General features: G+C 44.2%; 1 protein-coding gene across 1 annotated transcript in view; it reads right to left on the minus strand.

The window, feature by feature from the left end:
• Nucleotides 1–1,134: 1,134 nt before the first annotated feature.
• The window catches only part of LOC137341404 (ketosamine-3-kinase-like), a 49,043-nt gene continuing 31,306 nt past the window's right edge, over nucleotides 1,135–18,871 (minus strand). Inside the window, exons 3-6 of the mRNA XM_068004521.1 lie at nucleotides 18,426–18,517; nucleotides 9,052–9,134; nucleotides 1,967–2,089; nucleotides 1,135–1,506 (exon numbers count right to left, since the gene is read on the minus strand). Of these exons, the coding sequence (XP_067860622.1) occupies nucleotides 1,168–1,506; nucleotides 1,967–2,089; nucleotides 9,052–9,134; nucleotides 18,426–18,517 (637 nt within the window). The 3' untranslated portion in view covers nucleotides 1,135–1,167. The remainder of the gene's footprint in view (nucleotides 1,507–1,966; nucleotides 2,090–9,051; nucleotides 9,135–18,425; nucleotides 18,518–18,871) is intronic.

Consider the following 18,871-nt stretch of genomic DNA (forward strand, 5'->3'; position numbering starts at 1 on the left):
AAATTATTAGATAGTTCAATAATTTTAGTGCAAAAAACAAATCATTGGGAATAGATTGCGGGACAATTTTTTAATGCTGTGTATGGATGTGTAGTATCATGAATGACTTGAAGAAAAAGGGTAGAAACAGGCAGAGAAAAGAGAAAATGGGAGGGGAAGAAAAGAGAGAAAGAAAAACACATGCAAAACCAAGACAACAAAGGGAAACAAATAGGGAAACAGTGACAGGATTTAAAAAGCAATGTTTTTGCCCTTGAATAATGCCATGAAAGATCAACCAGCAGTTTATAGTTGTGTGTGTTACTGTCCAACCACAAATTACAATAATGCTTCACTAGAACAACTGTGGCTATTATATTGTTAGCTATTACTCCACAACTACCAAAAATCCGACATGTCTCATTGCTGGCTTTGTTCGTATGGTAGCAACATTGTCAGATAATAAGTATTCAAAACAGTATGCACAATATCCTGTCTCCTAAAACAAAACAGAAGCTGAAGGGAACCTAGCAGTAGCAATCTGTCCTGAACAGCTTCACAGTTTGTGCAATCAACACCTTTCGTGGTCCTGGATACCAATGCAGAGGAATGGACAACGTAAAATTCCAGTACAAAGTCAGTACTAAGAATATTAATTGAAAGGTTCCAGTTTCCATGCTATTTCCCACTTCTAGAGACAGACTTCGATAGAACTATCTTCATTCGTACACGTTCCTTATATTTTCCTTCATCCATGACAAACATACGGCGATAATTTAGTCCTGTTCTAATACGACCGAATAACTCATGTAGCTGAGATACCAGTCTTATCCATCAGAGTAAGAAAGTAAACAAAATGATGCACAGTTGAATTTTGTGCAAAAGATATTAAGACAGAAGTTAATATTTCAAACTTGCCAGTTATCACACATTATTTGCTTTACAACCACATTGTTATTGCAAATGTTATTTTGAAGTGTGAAATCACCTCATGTCCAATGAAATCTTGTTCAGTCAATACTAAGTATATTACTATTAATTTCTTTATTCACAATAAATGATATGCCTTCCTTCAATTACTAGTTTCTTGCTATGTAATTTTTTTTCAAGTCACAAACATTATTTGTGATCAGACACGGATTATTTTTAGTACTATTTGCTCCAACAGTAGGATTGTTATTAATATGCTTACATGACTAAAGCTTTCATGGTGCTTACTAATGTTTCTCTGTACCCTGGCCCAAAATGATTCCAATGATTCAGGTAATGGAAGAGCTGGTAAAGTTTCCGTCGCTTCTCAAACCCCGGTACTTTGGGAATTTTGTTATGGTATGCTGTATAGAAGGCTGTGCTGAACCCTCCAAATATTCCAGATATTGCCAGATCGTACTCAGAATGACCATAGAAAGAGGCTGGATCAAAAATGACTGGACTGTCTTCCACTTGTCCCGTATTTCCTCCCCATAGGTCTCCATGAATGAGAGCTGGCGTAATTTCAATATCACGAAATAGATCAGGTATCTTCAACTGGAAAGCAAAACGTCAACAATTAATGTAACGTAAAGAGGTATGAATTGTGGTCTGGGGGGTGTAGCTCATTGATGCATCCATTAACTGTATTAAGTATGGGTGTATGCTTATCATTCCCCCAAAACAGTGAGTCCCCAACCTCAGTTGGGCTGTAAGGTAAAGGAACCAATCTCCCAACAGGAGAAGGAATTAGAGGTGGAATCCAAGCGAGCTGCCATCATGGACAGTACTTGATCTAGTAATAAGGCTTGAACCCACAAACATCTGACTCTGAGGTGAGTGTCTTCCCAACGAAGCCAAGTTTTTAATTATGGAAATCACAAAGATACAGTCTGTAAGAATCAATAAATAATTTGGTACAGTAATCTTTTCAGCTTGTTGAGATTATTGTACACGTTTATTTAAGTTGCTTGGCTAGGTTTCAGTATTAAAAGTTTGTGTGTCGCGGTATCTGTACCTGGAGTTTTGACCAGAGGTCCCTGACTTCACGGTCACCATATTCGTTTTCAATTAAATCCAACTGGATCTGAAGTCGTTGGCGAGTAAAGAAGTTAACCCAGTCACTCTGCCAGTCATTATTCTGATGAAAGAAAATTGAAGATTTGAAAGAAGATGCCTAAAGAATTTATTTTAGTTCAATATATGTCTTACAAATAGTGTTCTGCTCGACAAAAAATAAAACAATTTCAACCCACAGAGCAGTTACTATACAGCCAATGTAATCTGCATTTTATATTATAAACATATTTGTACTTTCAGCAAATACAGACCACAATACCAGAACTGAGATGTTAATTTTTTTTTATTTGTTCATGTGATGCGAGCGTCGCTGGCGAGGCTGGCATTTATTGCCCATCCCTAATTGCCCTTGAGAAGGTGGTGGTGAGCCGCCTTCTTCAACCGCTGCAGTCCGTGTGGTGAAGGTTCTCCCACAGTGCTGTTAGGAAGGGAGTTCCCGGATTTTGACCCAGCGACGATGAAGGAACGACGATATATTTCTAAGTCGGGATAGTGTGTGACTTGGAGGGGAACGTTCAGGTGGTGTTGTTCCCATGTGCCTATTGCTCTTGTCCTTCTTGGTGGTAGAGGTCGTGGGTTTGGGAGGTGTTGTCGAAGAAGCCTTGGCGAGTTGCTGCAGTGCATCCTGTGGATGGTACACACTGCAGCCACAGTGCGCGGGCTGCTTTGTCCTGGATGGTGCTGAACTTCTTGAGTGTTGTTGGAGCTGCGCTCATCCAGGCAAGTGGAGAGTATTCCATCACACTCCTGACTTGTGCCTTGTAGATGGTGGAAAGGCTTTGGGGAGTCAGGAGGTGAGACGCTCGCCACAGAATACCCAGCCTCTGACCTGCTCTTGTAGCCACAGTATTTATATGGCTGGTCCAGTTAAGTTTCTGGTCAATGGTGACCCCCAGGATGTTGATGGTGGGGGATTCGGTGATGGTAATGCCGCTGAATGTCAAGGGGAGGTGGTTAGACTCTCTCTTGTTGGAGATGGACATTGCCTGGCACTTTTCTGGCACGAATGTTACTTGCCACTCATGAGCCCAAGCCTGGATGTTGTCCAGGTCTTGCTGCATACAGGCTCGGACTGCTTCATTATTTGAGGGGTTGCGAATGGAACTGAACACTGTGCAATCATCAGCGAACATCACCTGACCTTATATGGAAGGAAGTTCATTGATGAAGCAGCTGAAGATGGTTGGGCCTAGGACACTGCCCTGAGGAACTCCTGCAGCAATGCCCTGGGGCTGAGATGATTGGCCTCCAACAACCACTACCATCTTCCTTTGTGCTAGGTATGACTCCAGCCACTGGAGAGCTTTCCCCCTGATTCCCATTGACTTCAATTTTACTAGGGCTCCTTGGTGCCACATTCGGTGGTAGTATTGTGTTTTTCTATTCTGCAGACCATAAGTATGCACGGATGAAGAAAACCTAACTGCTTCACAGAACGTGTACAATTGCCCAATAGTTGTACCTAGACAATTTATGCAATTTCTTGAAGAAAGGTTTCCTTCTTCAAAGTTTTGTGGTCTCCAAAAGGCATCTTTCACAATGAACTTGGAGACCTGTAAATATTCTTGGACTGAACAGCTATCATGTGTGCAGTTTTCACCATTCTGGCTAACCTGTATTACTTCAAAAGACTTCACTGAATAAAATCAGCAATCAAAGGATCAGAAGCTATAAGAATTAGATTGTTCTTTTGGTTTATGCAGTATATCACTTATTACTGTTTCATACAAAACACAAATATAACATTGCTCCTTCCTCAGAAATAACCTTGATCCAACATTATTAAAATCAGTGCTTTAAAGAAAATTCAGCAAACACTGCTTGTTGTTTTGAAATTCTTTCCTTTTTCCAGATGAACTCTGAACGCTATGTATACATACTCTTTCAACATTCATGGTTGATCTCAGTCTCTGTTTGATCTTCAAGGAAGGTCAAAATAAAAATTGAGATCCAAGCAGCCACTGATCATTTTAGTGTGCGTATTGTACTGTCCTACTCACATGGTTTAGTTTGAAGTAATTTTCTGAATCTACCTTTTCCGTACCTTTTATATATCTCTATAAGGTAACCTCTTGGTCACGTCCTTTCAAAGCTGAAAAGCTCATAACTCTAGGGGCATGATTTTAACATGGAGGAGGGAAGGGACCGGGTTTGCGGGGGGGGGGGGGGGTGTGGGGGGGAGGGAAGATAATCAGCCGCAAAACCCGAAAGGTAAGTTGCCGCATTGCTATCTGCGATCGCAACCTTACTTCCAGGCTTTGCGCCCGGCAATCAGCCTGATTGACAGGCTGGCTGGCAGTCGGGCGGGAAGGCCAGGGATCGGAGAAGAGGGAGGATGGGATTGTCGGCCGTGGAGGACATGGGGGTGCGGGCTGATGCCGGGAGCAGATTTGGGGGGGCGGGAGGAAATTGCGGGGCTGATGCCGGGAGCAGATATGGGGGCAGGGGGGAAAGCAGTGCAATAAAGGCACTCACCTCATGGATCCGGTCCTTCCTGCCTGCTTTCATCTAACGTGAATTGGAAGTGATGGGAAACCCGAACAGGTAAGCTCAAAGATGTTTCAATTTTGTAATACACAAAAGATTAAATACCTCGACTATTTCAATAAGGTTCATTGCCTCTTTAAGTATCAGCCCGCTGTCTTTAAGTAGGGGTGGGACTTCCGGGTATCTGTTGCGTGCAAGCATCTGAATGCTCCTGGGTCAAACCCAGAAGTGGATGCGTTGGAGCCATGATGTACTATTTTTAATGCCCACCCGCCCCCAACCCACCCATTCTTGGGCGTTAAAATTACCCCCTAAGAATCAGCTCTGTGGCTTATTTCTGAAGTGCCTCCAAGGCCTGAATCTCTTCCTTGTGTCTCATTAACCAGTACTCAAGTCTGAGCATTGCACTATACAATCTCAGCATGACTTCCTCTGATTTGTGCTCGACTTTTTTAGCTCTATAGTTCAGCATTCTATTTGCTTTCTTGATTGCTGCTCTTCAATGATTGGGTGTGTTTGATCTGGGTCTTCTGACCTAACTGAAATCATGTTGAATCTTGGTGCTACAATCCACGCATTTGCTACCAAATTCAGACATTACATAATTTCTACTCTCTCAAGGCCCATTGCTGGTGCTTCAAACCCATGAGCATCATTCACAATACAATCTAAAAATCAGCAACCGTTTCTACGGCTCGTTTGATTATTTCTGGAACTTTACACACGCATCAATTGTGATACGTTTTCTGATCCTGACCAGTGCTTTTTATTTTGAATATTAATCAGACAACTCACTTCCCTTTCCTGTAATTTTTGTACCTATTCTTGATAGCCCTGTGTTTCCTACTTAATAAATTCCCCCAAGAAAGGCATTCCAAGAATCGTTACACTCTTGTAACAGCATTTCAATGAGCACAATGTCATTCAGATATTAGGCATTTACAAAGAATACACTTAAAAATAATACAGTCACCACCACTTAAAATGTCCATGTTTAAAATGGCCAGTCGCTTATGTCGGCCAAAAAGCGATAACCATTAACCATTTGCATTAATGTCAATTTCAAAGTTGCCGGTTATAGCATCTTAAGTGCTCTGTTTATTTCGGGCAGAAACAGCTGTGTTTACTCACGTTCGCACCGAATGTAATAAAAGACCCTCTGGCAGTCTTTAATAAAGTATATTCTTTTGAAAAAACAACTTTTTATTTTATTTTCATCCCACTGAAATTATGGCCGATATAATTTTAAACTAATGATGAGCATACACATTGCTCAAAGCTCAAGGCATTATAAGCGACTGTGATTTACTGCTGTGGGTACAAAACAGTGCTGGGAAACCTCACAAAGACTCTGCAAAAGCTTGCATAAAACTGCTGCATGTATTAAGGGTTGATCAATTGGTTATTTTTGCATAAGATCTTCTACAGGAAATCTTTTAATCACTTCAATGATAATATATCGCACAGAACAGTTAATGTTATTTCTCTTATTTTCTGCCCACATATGGAGGTGGTAAAAGAGTTTCAAAGCCTTTTTGGCAAATGTTTAGGTTACTAAGTGTTAGTCTAGGCTGTGTCCGGCCATTGATGCTATTTGTGCAATGATATTTAATTATATTAACGCTGCCACGTTATACTGGCCATCGCGTGTAGCGAGCAAATCATGTTCGCACGAAGACGCCCGCTATAAGCAGTGGGGTCTGAATGACATTGTAGTGCTGAACTGTACAGTGAAACCTGTACAATCAGACACCCCCAAAGAACAGACACCTGCAAAAAAGGGACACTTATTGACAGTCCCAAATAACTTACATTGTAATAGATACAAGCTGCACTTTGAAACCACGGATACTCGCAAATTACGAACCACGGACAGCCTTCAATGCACCAAATCCGTTTACAACTTAAAACAGAGGACTCGCAGGTAAGTGTGAGGCGGCAACAGGTGAAAGAAAAGGCTTTTGTGGAATGGAGATCTCTTTACCCAGCATCCATAGCGGCAGAGAAACCACTATATCTCTGGGAATGAATGCTTGCACAGCTCCATTCCATGGATAGACGGGTTTCTGTGCCAGCACGGATGAAGGGTAAAGGACTCCCCATTCCACAAAATCTGGGAACTGCCAGCCAGGGGTGGGTCTGGGGAGGAGAAATCACGGGGGAGGGGGGTGCCTGAAATCGGGGGGAGGGGCCTGAAATTGTGGGGGACTAGAGTTGGGATAGGGAGACTGGGTAATGGGGGCTCGGGGGGAGAGGGAGACTGGAGAATGGGGGCTCAGGAGGAGAGGGAGACTGGGGAATGGGAATTCGGGGTGGAGGGAGACTGGGGAATGGGGGCTTGGTCGGGCGGGGGGGGGGGAAGAGATATAGACTGGGGACTTTGGGGGGAAGGATGGAGAGAATGGTTTCCTCTTTTCCCTGCCCACGGTTTCCTCTCTTCACCTGCTCACGGGTGGTCTCCTGGTTCTTGGAACTTCTCACACAACAGCTGCTGGCGCGAAACCAAAAAAAAGATTTTCAACTACAGGAGACCCAACCTTTATAAGGTAAATCCAACAACATCTGTAGATGTCATGTGATCAGGTGTCCTGTGATCTGACATCAAGTGATCCAACATTAAATGGTCAGATGTCATGTGGTCAGAACATCATGTGATCAAACCTCCAGGAATGCCTCCAACCAGAGTTGGCAACCATACTCCACCAGTACTTCAGGTACTTCAGGTACTGATGAGCTGCTAACAACCCCCTACCCACCCCCTCAGCACTTCAAACATTAGCAGCTGCAGCACACGGAGGAATGGGGTCCTTGATAGGGTTCTGCAGGGCATTAATTCCCCCCCCAATTTGGCTGGAATCCCCCAGGCACTCTGACCCTACAGCTGCCACCTTGCCCTGTGCAGGCTGCCAACATAGCAGATCCCAAGATCAGGATGTCCCTCACTCAATGGAAAAGGACCCCTGGATGGCAATGAACTGGGAAACCCAATGAGCAGAAAATGAACTGAAATCACATCCTGCTGGCAGGGTTTCAGAATTAGGCACGATCCCAGGTGAGGGTGAAAAAAAGAAGGAAGGCCAATCCCAGGATATTTGGCTCATCCGGTTTACTGTACATTCAATAACCATTTTGAAAATAAAGACACCTGTAAATAAAGGACACCTGTTGCAAGTCCCTTAGGTTTCCCTAATTTACAGGTCTCATTGTATTTGGTAAAGTTATCGACTATATGAAGGCTTGTAGATATATAAAACACACAAAAACACCACACACAAAGAGGTTACTTTTCAACTTGAAGAAAATCTAAATAAACAAACGCTGCCTTTGGAAGTACTTACTTCACAATGTATGAGGACCATTTTAATTTTTTTCCTGTTTTATTTTTCTGTAAGCTGTAATGAGCAAACCCTGAGTAACTGATGCTTTAAATATGCAGGCAACTGGTTGCATTGGCTGTACTTTATGGCCAGTTTCTGGAGTGCAGTTGATTAATTTTGAACTTGTGATTTTAATTCTCCATTAGTGTAAGACTCCCTCTAAACCTGGTTCACCAGCAGCTCCCAGGTCATTTATCTCTTCCTCATTCTGTTCAAAATCTTTTAGTTTCATTAGCTATTTCAGAATGTAGGTAAGTCTTGAAAAACTCGTCCCCTCTGCCCAATGATCCCTCCTTCCCTGCAAGAAAGTGCCTAGCCACTGGGCACTTTCAATAGTGATGAAGCTAATATCAAGAATTTGATAGATGTGGTTAATCACTGATATGACTCCATATCCCATCACTGCAACAAACACTCATGCTCTAAAGTCATACAACAGTACATTTATCTCAAGCTATTATTTATTCAATTTCTTATGCACTTTCTAAAGTACACTAATCAAAGTTAGTTTAATAACAGATGTACAATTATTCTACATGATGCATAAAGACAAGGCACCTTCATTTGAATTTCAGAGGAAGGTCTATTTTGCAGTTACTTTATTTGTAAGTCAGTTCTAGATATGGTTGCTATCCGTACATTAGAATAATCTTTTCATTTAAAAGGCAAGGACTTTTTTTTGAACAAATGAAAATGTCACTACTTGTATCTCCCTATATTCCCTATTATTCCGTCGTTCAGGTGAGATGTTAAACCGAGGCCCCATCTGCCCTCTCAGGTGGACATAAAGGACCCATCATAGTATTTGAAGTGCAAGGGAGTTCCTCCAGTGTCCTGACCAACATTTATCCCTCAACCAACATCACTAAAACAGATTATCTGGTATTTATGTTATTGCTGTTGTAGTGCTGCTGTGCACAAATTGGCTGCCGCATTTCCCTACATTATAACAATGACTACACTTCAGAAGTACTACAGAGGCTAGGAAGCGATTTGGGACATCCTGAGGTCGTGAAAGGCATTATATAATTGCAAGTTTTTTCTTTGACATACAAATGTGTATTTTTAAATATCCACTATTTTTACAGTACTCTTTGAAGAACCCATCTGAGCATATTAAAGTTCTAAATATGTGCAAGGAAATGAAAAATCAGCCTACCTGTGGAAGGTAACCACAGCAGGTAATGGTATGAAACCCAAACTTGTCCACATACTGGATTGCAGACTGCCCTGGCCCCTTGCCTATCGCAGACAGAAAAAAAAAACATATTTAGACCAGTTTTATGTGGTTCAACTGACCAGTTTTGCACATACCATGTTCATGTAATCTTCTAATATTATTTTTGAAACCATGAACAGTATCATCTACCTCTACACGTCAGTTATTTAAGCAACTGTATACTTTGTGATCACTTAAACAATTCAGATGTATTAAACCATTATAAAAATAGTGCAAACCTCTGTTCAAAATGTACATTCCATATCTTATGGAATAATGTGTTGATGCCATGCTAAATAACTCTAGCTCATTCAATTAAAACTAAAACATACATTTCGATGTTACTTTGAACCGGTAATGATTCCAGTCTTCTGTAAACAGTGCAATGTAGTAACCTTTCCCAAAGTTTCATAAACAAAAACAAGAACTACCTTAATATGTCATTTGCAGTTCCTCACCTGCTCAATGGTAAATTACAATATTTCACAGTCACACATGATTGTACCCTTTCCTCAGAAGATCCTACCTACTGTGATGAATCAATGAAAATAAATCTTACTCTCTTAAAGAGGGGCACAGTGCACTTAACCCTTAAAGCGTCAGCATCCTACAATGAATCCTCCCCTTTGAAGCAAAACTTCAAAAGTCATCCACAATCACCAGGTATGATTTTTTCCTTGTCTTTAGTTATTGGTGTCACTAAATATACGAATATAAACGAATCTGGGTTATGTAATTTATCAAGTAGAAAGCTCTACAAGTTACATAGATTAGGACAACAACTTGCATTTATATAGCGCCTTTAATGTAGTAGAACGTTCCAAGGTGCTTTACAGCAGCATTAATAAACAAAATTTGACACCGAGCCACATAAGGAGCTATTAGGTCAAAGAGGTAGGTTTTAAGGAGCGTTGGGAAGCAGGAGAGCAAGGTAGAGAGGTTTCGGGAGGGAATTCCAGAGCTTAGGGCCAAGGCAGCTGAAGGCATGGCTGCCAATGGAGGAGCGATTAAAATCGGGGATGCGCAAGGGGAAAGAATTGGAGGAGTGCAGAGATCTCAAAGGGTTGTAGAGCTGGAGGAGTTTACAAAGATAGGCAGGGTCGAGGCCATCGAGGGATTTGAAAATAAGGATGAGAATTTTAAAATTGAGGCGTTCCTGGACCAGGAGCCAACGTAGGTCAGCAAGTACAGGGGTGATGGGAGAACGGGACTTGGTGTGAATTAGGATATGGGCAGCAGAGTTTTAGATGAGCTCAAATTTATGGAGGATGGAAAATGGGAGGCCAGCCAGGAGAGCATTGGAATAGTCGAGTCTAAAGGTAACAAAGGCGTGGATGAGGGTTTCAGCAGATGAGCTGAAGCAGGGGTGGAGATGAACGATGTTACAGAGGTGGAAATAGACGGTCTTGTGATGGAGTGGATATGTGGTCGGAAGTTCATCTCAGGGTCAAATAGGATGCCAAGGTTGTGAATGCTCTGGCTCAGCCTTAGACAATGACCAGGGAGAGGGATGGAGTTGGTGGCTCGGGAACAGACTTTGTGGCAGGGACCGAAGACAATGGCTTCAGTCTTACCAATATTTAGTTGGAGGAAATTTTTGCTCATCCAGTCGGACAAGCAGAGTGACAAATGAGAGACAGTGGAGGGGTCAAGAGAGGCGGTGGCAAGGTAGACCTGGGTGTCATCAGTGTACATGTGGATTCTGATGTCATATTTTTGGATGATGTGACCAAGGGACAGCATGTAGATGAGAAAAAGGAGGGGGCCAAGGATAGATCCTCGGGGGACTCTAGAGGTAACGGTGTGGGAGTGGGAAGACAAGTCATTACAGGTGATTCTCTGGCTACGACTGGATAAATAAGAATGGAACCAGGCGAGCGCAGTCCCACCCAGTTGGTCGACGGAGGAGAGGCATTGGAGGAGGATGGTGTGGTAAACCATATCAAAGGCTGCAGACAGGTCGAGAAGGATGAGGAGGGATCGTTTACCACAGTCACAGTCACATTGGATATCATTTGTGACTTTGATAAGGGCCGTTTCAGTACTTTGGCAGGGGCAGAAACCTGATTGGAGGGATTCCAAGGTGGAATTGCGGTAAAGTTGGGCACGAATTTGGAAGGTGACAACACGTTCGAGGACTTTAGAGAGGAAAGGGAGATTGGAGATGGGGTGATAATTTGCAAGGACAGAGGGGTCAAGGGTGGGTTTTTTGAGGAGGGAGATGATGATGACAGAATTGAAGGGGAGGAGGACAGTACCTGAAGAGAGGGAACTGTTAACAATATCAGCTGACATGGGGGCCAGAAAGCGAAGTTGGGTGGGAATAGGGCCGAGGGAGCAGCAGGTGTGTCTCATGGTCAAGGTGAGCTTGGAGAGGGCATGAGGGGAGATAGGAGAGAAACTAGAGAAAGATGCAAGTTCATGGCTAGGGCAGGGGGGATCTTTAGGGGATGTTTGGCTTGGTGGGTGAGGGAAAATTAGATTAAAAGATATGACAGTAGATAAGCAATGGCGTTCATTAAAAGAAATAATTCATAATTCTCAACAAATGTACATTCCGTTGAGGAATAAAAACCCCACGGAAATAGTGATCCATCCGTGGCTAACTAAAGAAGTTAAGGATAGTATTAGATTAAAAGATGATGCTTACAATGTTGCCAAAAAGAGTAGTAAGCATGAGGATTGGGAGAGTTTTAGAAACCGGCAAAGGATAACCAAAAAACTGAGAAAGAGGGAGAAAATAGAATATGAGAGTAAACAAGCAAGAGATATAAAAACAGATTTTAAGAGCTTCAACAACTATATAAGAAGGAAGAGAGAAGTGAAAGTAAACAGGGACCCCTTAGGGGCTGAGACAGGAGAAATTATAATGGGGAATAAGGAAATGGCAGAGACATTAAACAAATATTTTGTATCTGTGTTTACAAAGGACGGCATAAAAAACATACCAGAAATAGTGGGGAACCAAGGGTCTAATGAGAGTGAGGAACTTAAAGTAAATAATATTAGTTAAGAAAAAGTATTGGAGAAACTAATGGGACTAAAAGCCCACAAATCTCCTGGACCTGAGGGCCTACATTCTAGGGTTCTAAAAGAGGTGGCTGCAGTGATAGTGGTTGCGTTGGTTGTGATCTTTGAAAATTCCCTAGATTCTAGAACGGTCCCAGTGGCTTGGAAGATAGCAAATGTAACCCCGATATTCAGGAAAGGAAGGACAGAGAAAACCGGGAACTAGGCCAGTTCGCCTGACATAAGTAGTCAGGAAAATGCTGGGATCTATTTTTAAGGACGCGGTAATGGGGCACTTAGAAAATCATAATATGATTAGGCAGAGTCGACATGGTTTTATGAAAAGGCAATTGTATTTGACAAATCTAGTAGAGTTTTTTGAGGATGTAACTAGCAGGGTAGATAATGGGGACCCAGTGGATGTAATATATTTGGATTTTCAAAAGGCTTTCGATAAGATGCCACACAAAAGGTTGTTACACAAGATAACAGCTCATGGAGTTGGGGGTAATGTATTAGCACGGATAGAGGATTGGTTATCGGACAGAAAACAGAGAGTAGGAATAAACGGATCATTTTCATGTTGGCAGGCTGTAACTAATGGGATGCTGCAAGGATCAATGCTTTGTCCTCAGCTATTTACAATCTATATTAATGACTTAGATGAAGGGACCGAATGTAATGTATCCAGGTTTGCTGACGATACAAAGTTGTGTGGAAAGGTAAGCTGTGAGGAGGACACTAAGAGTCTACAAAGGGATATAGCAGGTTAAGTGAGTGGACAAAAAGGTACCTGATGGAGTATAATGTGGGGAAATGTGAGGTTATTCACTTTAGTAGGAAGAATAGAAAAACAGGATATTTTTTAAATGATGAGAAACTATCAAATGTTGGTGTTCAGAGGGATTTGGGTGTCCTTGTACACGAATAACAGAAAGTTAACATGCAGGTTCAGCAAGCAATTAGGAAGGCAAATGGTATGTTGGCTTTTATTGCAAGGGGGTTGGAGTACAAGAGTAAGGAAGTCTTACTACAATTGTACAGGACTTTGGTGAGTCCACACCTTGAGTACTGTGCAGAGTTTTGATCTCCTTACCTAAGGAAGGATATTCTTGCCTTAGAGGCAGTGCAATGAAGGTTCACTAGATTGATTCCTGGTATGAGAATGTTGTCCAATGAGGAGAGATTGGGTAGAATGGGCCTATATTCTCTGGAGTTTAAAAGAATGAGAGGTGATTTCATTGAAACATATATGATTCTGAGAGGGCTTGAGAGGATAGATGCTGAGAGGCTGTACCCCTGGCTAGAGAGTCTAGAACTAGGGGGCATAGTCTCAGGATAAGGGGTTGGCCATTTAGTACTGAGATGAGGAGAAATTTCTTCACTCAGAGGGTTGTAAACCTTTGGAATTCTCTATCCCAGAGGGCTGTGGATGCTCAGTCGTTGAGAAAATTAAAGACCGAGATCGATAGATTTTTGGACTCTAAGGGAATCAAGGGATATGGGGATTGGGCGGGAAAGTGGAGTTGAGGTCAAAAATCAGCCTTGATCTTATTGACTGGCGGAGCAGGCTCAAGGGGCCATATGGCCTACTCCTACTCCTATTTCTTATGAATGGAGGGAAGCGGCAGAGGCAACTGAGCGGATGGTCTCAATCTCAGTGACAAAGAAGTCCATGAGCTCCTTGCACTCTTCTTTGGAGGTGAGGGTGGAGGGGGCAGGGGAGAGGGGTTTAAGAAGATGGTTTGTAGTGGAGAAGAGAAGCCGGGGGTTATCTTTGTATTCCAGGATGATCCTGGAATAGCGAGCAGTTTTGGCAGAGGAGAGCAGGACCAGATAGTGCTTTATGTGATCTAGCCAGATCTGGCGATGAATGGCTAAACCAGTTGTCTGTTATAAACTTTCAAGTCCGTGTCCCTTGAAATTAAGGGAGTGGAGATGAGGGCCATACCAGGGGGAACGATCAGGGTGAGAGAGAGTAATGGTTTTAATAGGGACAAGGGCATCAAAGGTGGAGGTGAGGATGTGTTTGAGCAGATCGGTAGCTGCAGAAATGTTGTGGTGAATGGAGGGCCAAAGGCTAGACAGTTGGGAATTTCAAATTGCAGTTGTAAGTGACTTGGGGGAGAGTTTCTTCCAGGGACGGACACAGAAGGAAGTGGGGTTGGAAGGGGGAAGGGGATGTGGGTGGAGAGGGACCTAGGAAGTGATCAAAGATGGCCTTATCCGTGATTGACACGATGGGATTAGAGAGGCCACGTGAGATGGCAAGGTCAAGGGGGTGGCCATGAATATGGGTAGGGGAGTTTATATGGAGGGAGAGATTAAGGGAGGATAGGGCAGTGAACTCAGAGGAGAGAGAGCATATTAAGTTGAGGTGGAGGTTGAAATCAACGAGAATGAGAAGTCGCTCGGTGCAGAGGCTGAGGGAGGAAAGCAGTAAAGATATCTCGGTGAGAAACTTGGCTTGGTACTGGATGGGCAGTAGAGAGCGAGAATTTCAAAAGAGAGGCAAGAGGGGTGAAACAAGGTGAGATGCTCAAAGGTCGAGAAGGTGCCAGAGGAGTATGGGGACAGACCGAGGTGTGATTTGGTGATAAGGGCCACAGTGCCACCACGGCGGTCTGGGCAGGGCAAATGGTGGAAGATATAGCCAAGCAGGGAGGCTTCATGAAGGGGGAAGGTATCATCACCCATCAGGCAGGTTTCTGTGAAAGACATGATATCAATGCAATCATCCACAATAAGCTTATGGGTGGCAAGGGCCTTGTTCACAAGTGAACGGATATTCTGGAGGGAGATGCGGAGAGGGGCAGTAATAACTGTCCACTGGCAGAATCCACAGGGTCAGCGCTGGGAGGGGTGAGTGGGACGGGAAGATGATTGGCAAGAGCAGCACCAGGCGTACCTAAAAATGAGGTGCCAACCTGGTGAAGCTACAACTCAGGACTACATGCATGCTAAACAGCGGAAGCAACATGCTATAGACAGAGCCAAGCGATTCCACAACCAATGATCAGATCAAAGCTCTGCACTCCTGCTTCATCAGTCGTGAATTTTTTTTTATATTCGTTCATGGGATGTGGGCGTCGCTGGAGAGGCCGGCATTTATTGCCCATCCCTAATTGCCCTTGAGAAGGTGATGGTGAGCCGCCTTCCTGAACCGCTGCAGTGCTTGTGGTGAAGGTTCTCCCACAGTGCTGTTAGGAAGGGAGTTCCAGGATTTTGATCCAGCGACAATGAAGGAACGGCGATATATTTCCAAGTCGGGTGGTGCTGTTCCCATGTGCCTGGTGGTGAATGGTGGTGGACAATTAAACAACTAACGGGAGGAGGAGGCTCTGTAAACATCCCCATCCTCAATGAGGCAGAGTCCAGCACGTGAGTGCAAAAGACAAGGCCGAAGCGTTTGCAACCATCTTCAGCCAGAAGTGTCGAGTGGATGATCCATCTCGGCCTCCTCCCGATATCCCAAACCATCACAGAAGCCAGTCTTCAGCCAATTCGATTCACTCCACGTGATATCAAGAAACAGCTGAGTGCAGTCTATACAACAAAGGCTATGGGCCCCGACAACATCCCTGCTAAAGACTTGTGCTCCAGAACTAGCCGCACCTCGAGCCAAACTGTTCCAGCACAGCTACAACGCTGGCACCTGCCCGACAATGTGTAAAATCGCCCAGGTATGTCCTGTCCACAAAAAGCAGGACAAATCCAATCCAGCCTATTACCACCCCATCAGCCTACTCTCAATCATCAGCAAAGTGATGGAAGGTGTCATCGACAGTGCTATCAAGCGGCACTAACTCACCAATAACCTGCTCACCGATGCTCAGTTTGGGTTCCACCAGGACCACTCGGTTCCAGACCTCATTACAGCCTTGGTCCAAACATGGACTAAAGAGCCAAATTCCAGAGGTGAGGTGAGAGTGACTGCCTTTGACATCAAGGCAGCATTTGACCGAGTGTGGCACCAAAGAGCCCTCGTAAAATTGAAGTCAATGGGAATCAGGGGGAAAACTCTCCAGTGGCTGGAGTCATACCTAGGACAAAGGAAGATGGTAGTGGTTGTTGGAGGCCAATTATCTCAGCCCCAGGACATTGCTGCAGGAGTTCCTTAGGGCAGTGTCCGAGGCCCAACCATCTTCAGCTGCTTCATCAATGACCTTCCCTCCAACATAAGGTCAGAAATGGGGATGTTCACTGATGATTGCACAGTGTTCAGTTCCATTCGCAACCCCTCAAATAATGAAGCCGTCCTTGCCCGCATGCAGCAAGACCTGGACAACATCCAGGCTTGGGCTCATAAGTGGCAAGTTACATTCGCGCCAGACAAGTGCCAGGCAATGACCATCTCCAACAAGAGAGAGTCTAACCACCTCCCCTTGACAATCAACCGCATTACCATCGCCGAATCCCCCACAATCAACATCCTGGGGGTCACCATTGACCAGAAACTTAACTGGACCAGGCACATAAATACTGTCGCCAGAAGAGCAGGCCATAGGCTGCGTATTCTGCGGCGAGTGACTCACCTCCTGACTCCCCAAAGCCTTTCCACCATCTACAAGGCACAAGTCAGGAGTGTGATGGAATACTTTCCACTTGCCTGGATGAGTGCAGCTCCAACAACACTCAAGAAGCACAACACCATCCAGGACAAAGCAGCCTGCTTGATTGGCACCCCATCCACCACCCTAAACATTCACTCCCTTCACCACTGGCGCACTGTGGCTGCAGTGTGTACCATCCACAGGATGCACTGCAGCCACTCGCCAAGGCTTCTTTGACAGCACCTCTCAAACCCGCGACCTCTACCACCTAGAAGGACAAGGGCAGCAGACACATGGGAACAACACCACCTGCACGTTCCCCTCCAAGTCACACACCGTCCTGACTTGGAAATATATCGCTGTTCCTTCATCGTCGCTGGGTCAAAATCCTGGAACTCCCTAACAGCACTGTGGGAGAACCTTCACCACACGGACTGCAGCGGTTCAAAAAGGCGGCTCACCACCACCTTCTCAAGGGCAATTAGGGATGGGCAATAAATGCTGGCCTTGCCAGCGATTCCTACATCCCATGAACGAATAAAAAAAAAGATTATCCCCCAGTGAGCACGCCGGTTGGGAAAGTTGGTGAGAGAGTAGGATGGGGCAGTTGGGGTTGCTGTTCGTAAGGAGGCAGCAACGAGTGCCTCGATAAGCCCTTTGGAGGATGCCAAGAGAGGCACAGAGGGAAGCTGTCGGCTTCTCTAAGAGGGAGTCAAGCCTGGGATGGCGGCAGGAGAATAGGAAGGTAGGGGAGTGCTGAAAGGTTGGGATAGGGATTTGAAGGGGCAGAGTACCTGTGAGGGGTGAAATGAAAGGAGGCATGATGACGGGAATGAGGGGCCTAGGAGGGGTAAAGAAAAATGGTGAAAAGGGGGAAATAGAAGAGTTGGGCTCAGGTCCGGAGCGACAGCCAAAATGTGCACATGAATGGAAACAGGAAAACTCAATTTACATGGGTGTGGTTACATAGCAAGGTTAGGAAGAGACAATAGGAGGGAGTATAAAGTTAAAGTCAGAAGTCCAGTAGTGGGATAAATTTGACGTAGATAGGGTGGAGTAAGCTTGGAGCATTGACGAACTGACGTCCAGGTTCGGAGACAGGCGTGGAAGGCGAATGAGTCCAGAAGCTTTTGAAGGGTAGAGTATCGGAGGCTGCACTGCTGGAGGTATTACTATGGGAATGAAGAGCCAGGAGGTGTGCAGAATCGATCACTGGGCAGAGAAACGGTGGTGAAATCGATTATGGCCCAGCAGAGTGAATTTGTGACCAGAAGCCACACAGTAGCAAAATAAAGCTAAAAAAACAGTAGAACAGTCATAAGCTCAGCAGGTAACAGTAGGGGTGGGGGATGGGCTGTAGGCTAGACAAAGTTACCATAAAACTTAAGCAATTGAATAGCAGATCAAAGTCACAGCAGCTGAGTCTTACAGTGCAGTCCAGTGGAGTAGCGTAGTCTTCACGGCAGAGAAGTCCAGGAATTTGGAAGCCAAATTTGAGCAAAGATCCAGCGCTCGCTGATGAAAATAAAGAGCAGACACGGACTGGGGATGGGCAGTGGGCCCAGGTAACTTTAAACTTGCAGCTTGAACTTGTAGTTAGGGCTAAAATGCACCCACTATTAGAGCCAGAGAACTTAAACAGTGGAAGAGAGGAGATTGGTAGAGAAAGAGCAAAGGATGGCAACGGATGGCCAAGGTCAGAGTTGCACAGCAAAGGAGCTGCCTAGGGAGCAGCAAAGTTAAATACTTTACCAACAGTCTGTGCATCTCTCTTCTGCTGCTCCTGAAGCTTTGCATTGTGCAGATGCAGATCTGCCAGGTGTTCTCCTAATGTAACCATGTGTCTAGAAAAAAACCCACCAGAATTGGAAATAGCAACACATTTTCAAAAAGCATTTGTAACAAGCAAACCAAGAAGAAACATCATGTTTTCAACTTGAGCAAATGATGCAACTGAGTCTAAGGGATCATTATTAATTGCTTATTCGGTACTATTTATAAGGCACAGCAAAACAAAGAATTTTTTAAAAGTCTTGTGTCTGATGCATATCCACCACACTTTGAAACAAATATGTGTCATACTTACACTTCTAACTTCTATCAGGAAACTGAACCCATTCCATCCCTGTTTCATTTTGGTTGTGTGTTCCCATTCCACCTCCCACTTTTCCTAACTGCTCTAGTCCCAGGCTCCATTT

Source organism: Heptranchias perlo, chromosome 23 (assembly GCF_035084215.1).
Source record: "Heptranchias perlo isolate sHepPer1 chromosome 23, sHepPer1.hap1, whole genome shotgun sequence".
Lineage (NCBI taxonomy): Eukaryota > Metazoa > Chordata > Chondrichthyes > Hexanchiformes > Hexanchidae > Heptranchias > Heptranchias perlo.